General features: G+C 36.6%; 1 protein-coding gene across 1 annotated transcript; it reads left to right on the top strand.

Moving 5' to 3' along the window:
• Positions 1-19: 19 nt before the first annotated feature.
• LOC127872417 (probable serine/threonine-protein kinase pats1) lies at positions 20-3,912 on the top strand. The gene is made up of 2 exons (XM_052415748.1): positions 20-3,080; positions 3,226-3,912. Exon 1 carries the CDS (start codon positions 20-22, stop codon positions 1,058-1,060), a length of 1,041 nt encoding a protein of 346 aa, XP_052271708.1. The 3' UTR covers positions 1,061-3,080; positions 3,226-3,912.
• The last annotated feature ends 713 nt before the right edge of the window (positions 3,913-4,625 follow it).

The raw sequence follows: 4,625 nt of genomic DNA, 5'->3' as shown, positions 1-4,625 counted from the left end.
TCAGAAACTTCAGCTTATTATGAAACTGCTAGTAACATCTACTGAGGATCATGGATTTTTCAAAGGAAGAATAGCCTTGCATAAAGGAGATACAATTTTACAAGAAGGAATTAAGGTTGCCAAGGAGATGCTTGAAACTACTAGCGATAATTCAGAAAAGAGCAAGGCTTCGCTTGATCAATCAAAAAATGAGATCACTGTGTCTGTATGGGATTTTGCAGGTCAGAGTCTGTACTATTCAACACATCAGTTCTTTCTGAATGAGAGGTCTATATATGTAGTTGTGATGGACATGACAAGAAGTTTGAAAGATGTTTTAAGTAAATCAGATGGAATTGGAATTTGCTGTGGTTTGGTGGATAGTTGTACCTATTTGGATGTTTTTAAATTTTGGCTTAATGCAATTCACATGAACAGTGATTATCAATCTGGAGAAAGGACAATACAGCCAACTGTTATTTTAGTTGGCACGCGGAAAGACGAAATGAAGGGGAGTGCTGAAGAAAAAGAGAAAAATATGAATTTGTATTTTGACAATGCTTTATGTAGCTTTGATAAAAACTCACCAATCTTTAATCACATTTATAAGAACAGATTTCTTGTAAATAATTTGTCTCCAAAGGATTCTGCTTTTGCAGAGTTACGAAAAGAAATTATAAGTTTGGCTGCAAAGCAAGATTACTGGGACAAAGAATATCCAGTTCGATGGATTCACATGGAACAAACATTGGACAAAATGAGAGATGAAAAGAGGCAGATAGTTAAAATGAAGGATGTTGAAAACGAAGATCTTGAAAACATACACCCACTGGGTAAAGAAGAGCTTACCTCGTTTCTTGAATTGCAGCACAAACAAGGCAATATCATTTTTTTCAACTCGGGCGAACTTAAGGATTTTGTTGTTCTTGCTCCTCAATGGATCATTGAAGCTTTCAAATGTTTCATACCGCATAATCATAAAATAGAAGCCACTGTTTTGAAAGATTGGGAAGAATATAAAAAATATGCTATTCTCAAGCCAAATGTTTTGGACGAAGTTATGAAAAACAGTCCTCCCTAATTACATGAATACCAGCCTGCTGTTATAAATTACATGGAATATCTAAATGTGATAGCCAAGCCTTTAACAAGTGAAGAGGGTATCACTGGAATCCCGTTAGATTTCTACATCGTTCCTTGTCTGCTGAGCAGGGCACCGTCGCCACTACAAATCTTTATTTCCCCACCTGGTAAACCCCAAACACCAGTTTTAGCTTTTGTGTTTTGCGGAAAGTTTTTGCCCCCCTCTTTCTTCCACAGGCTTGTTGCAGTGTGCATTCGTGTTTGGCCAATCAGCCAGGAACGTGACCAATATTGTTTATTCAACGGGTTGGCTATATTTACTCTTAATGAAACATATACATTGAGAATATGGTATATGGATTACATTATTTATGCAAGGATAGTTTGTTGCTCAGAAAACGAGAAGTTAGACAATTTCATCTGGCTGTTTCAAGAGGTTCGACGCAAACTTAAGAAACATTTAAAATACTTTGTTCATCAATCTTCTTCTGTATTTGAAGAGTGCATTCAATGCCCAGACATGCAGGTGTCCTTGCACAATAAAGGGTTGTTCATAGTAAAACAGTTCAAGTACAAAAAAGCTATGGCTTGTCCAGTTTGTAGTCTGCATGCTGTGACACGATCAAATGTTATGAAACATTGGTTCAAAGAGAAGTTAGATCGAATCGAAACAGATGATGAATAATATGGGAAAAAACTAGTGATATAGATCATTACAATCCTAAAAGGTAAGATTGCCCCTTTTTTCCATGTCTAGAGATCAGAGAACAACCGCCACTAGACAGCTTTTAAAAACTGTAAAACAATCTTGCCCACTAGTGACCAGACCTGTTTGGTGAAGGTCAATTTGAATTGATTGTCGAGTATTTTGTTTAATGTGCTCATATTGCTTTAATGTTCAAGTTGGGTGTTATGTTTACTCTAATTGTTGCATGTTACCCTCCAGATTTGTTAATTGCATATTAGAGTAAATACATTATTTTTGATATCACAGTTATTGTGAATTCTTTTTATGAATTGAGTGAAAATGTATGCAATGTTTCTGAACATGGTAATATAAATATCAACACAGATACAGCATATAGTATTCATTTATGTTCTTAAATCAAGAATCGCCATTAAACGTTTTGTCTGTGACAAGTTTATTTTGCAAACTGTGCTATAACATGTTAAACAAGCAATTTTCCCTTTGTTTTGGCAATATCTTTGTGAAAGGTGATTCAAATTCCATATGTTTATTATGACCCCTTCGAAGAAGAGGGGGTATATTGTTTTGCAAATGTCGGTCCGTCCGTTCGTCCGTATGTCCGTCCACCAGATGGTTTCCGGATGATAACTCAGATCGCTTAGGCCTAGGATCATGAAACTTCATAGGTACATTGATCATGACTCGCAGATGGCCCCTATTGATTTTGAGGTCACTAAGTCAAAGGTCAAGGTCACGGTGACCCGAAATAGTAAAATGGTTTTCGAATGATAACTCAAGAACGCTTATGCTAAGGATCATGAAACTTCATAGGTACATTAATCATGACTCGCAGATGACCCCTATTGATTTTCAGGTCACTAGGTCAAAGGTCAAGGTCACGGTGACCCGAAATAGTAAAATGGTTTCCGGATGATAACTCAAGAATGCTTATGCCTAGGATCATGAAACTTCATAGGTACATTGATCATGATTCGCAGATGACCCCTATTGATTTTCAGTACACTTGGTCAAAGGTCAAGGTCACGGTGACCCGAAACAGTAAAATGGTTTCCGGATAATAACTCAAGAACGCTTATGCCTAGGATCATGAAATTTCATAGGTACATTGATCATGACTCGCAGATGACCTCTATTAATTTTCAGGTCACTAGGTCAAAGGTCAAGGTCAAGGTGACACGAAATAGTAAAATGGTTTCTAGATAATTACTCATGAACGCTTATGCCTAGGATCATGAAACTTCATAGGGACATTGATCATGATTCGCAGATGACCCCTATTTATTTTCAGGTCACTAGGTGAAAGGTCAAGGTCACGGTGACTTGACACAGTTAAATGGTTTCCGGATGATAACTCAAGAGCGCTTACGCCTAGGATCATGAAACTTCATAGGTACATTGATCATGACTCGCAGATGACCCCTATTGACTTTTAGGTCACTAGGTGAAAGGTCAAGGTCACGGTGACTTGACACAGTAAAATGGTTTCCGGATGATAACTCAAGAAAGCTTACGCCTAGGACCATGAAACTTCGTAAGTACTTTGATCATGACTCGCAGATGACCCCTATTGATTTTCAGGTCACTAGGTCAAAGGTCAAGGTCACAGTGCCAAAAAAACGTATTCACACAATGGCTGCCACTACAACTGACAGCCCATATGGGGGGCATGCATGTTTTACAAAAAGCCATTGTTTATTGTAAATATTGCACACAAATTGTATCATTATTTTTTGAAACTTTTTTTTAATGAATTTATGATGTTTACTAAATTATCCACACCGAAAGTGAAATTAGATTCATAACATTGAGCGACTAAATATTGGTTAAGTTTGAGGAAGATAATTAAACCGAGTCAATATAGTATCTATGTAATACAGACAAATATTGCCAATTGTAGTACTGGATAAAAAAAAGATGACAGGTTTTGTTTACAAAATGTTTTGACCGGGTTGAGTAGTTATCATATTGTTAATTTATTTGCTAATTATAATTAAGTGTGTTTATTTGTCAATACCATGATGTTCCAATGATGAAAGTTTGTCATTAAGTATTTCTTTGTGTATTATAATTAAAATTGTAGGTTACTAGAATTGATAATTATAATTTTTGTTTATTATATAATATAATTTACTTATTTTTGTGTCGACGTAAATGATTGTCCATGTGCTTGATTAAAAAATAAAGTATGAAAATCTGGGTGTTGGTATTCTAGCATTAGTTTGCCCCTCTTCGAAGAAGAAGGGGTATATTGTTTTGTTGGCTGTCAGTCCGTATATCAGTCTGAATGTCCGTAGACCAGTTCGTTTCCGATCGTCAACGAATTGACCTATAAACTTGATACTTCACATGTGCATTGGACTTTGGCAGTAGACGACCCCTATCGAAATTGGGGTCACTAGGTCAAAGGTCAAGGTTACTATCATAGTAAGTGTAAAAATCGTTTCAGATCAATAACTCGTCCAGAAATTGACCGATTGGCTTGATTCTTAACATGTGCATTTGCCTTAGACTTAAGATAACCCCTATTGAAATTGGGGTCACTAGGTCAAAGGTCAAGGTCACTACCGTTATCACACTAAGTATGAAAATCGTTTCCGATCAATAACTCGTTAAAGAATCGACTGATTGGCTTGATACTTCCCATGCGCATTGGCCTTTGACAGTAGATGACCCCTATTGAAATTGGGGTCACTAGTTCAAAGCCCTGTTTGGGGGGGGGGGCATATGTCTCCGACCGCTGAATACTTGTAGTATATAATTTTGGTTCAATAATGAAGATTTGGCAAGTTGTTCTTGTGCAGTACTTGAAAGGTCTTAACACATACTTTTTAAATTGTATTCAAAGATGTGATTT

This window comes from Dreissena polymorpha, chromosome 3, assembly GCF_020536995.1.
Source record: "Dreissena polymorpha isolate Duluth1 chromosome 3, UMN_Dpol_1.0, whole genome shotgun sequence".
NCBI lineage: Eukaryota > Metazoa > Mollusca > Bivalvia > Myida > Dreissenidae > Dreissena > Dreissena polymorpha.
This window is presented reverse-complemented; position numbering and strand designations above follow the sequence as displayed.

Excerpts from the sequence above, each read along its gene's own strand:
- LOC127872417 (XM_052415748.1), top strand. The coding sequence starts at position 20 with ATGAAACTGCTAGTAACATCTACTGAGGATCATGGATTTTTCAAAGGA.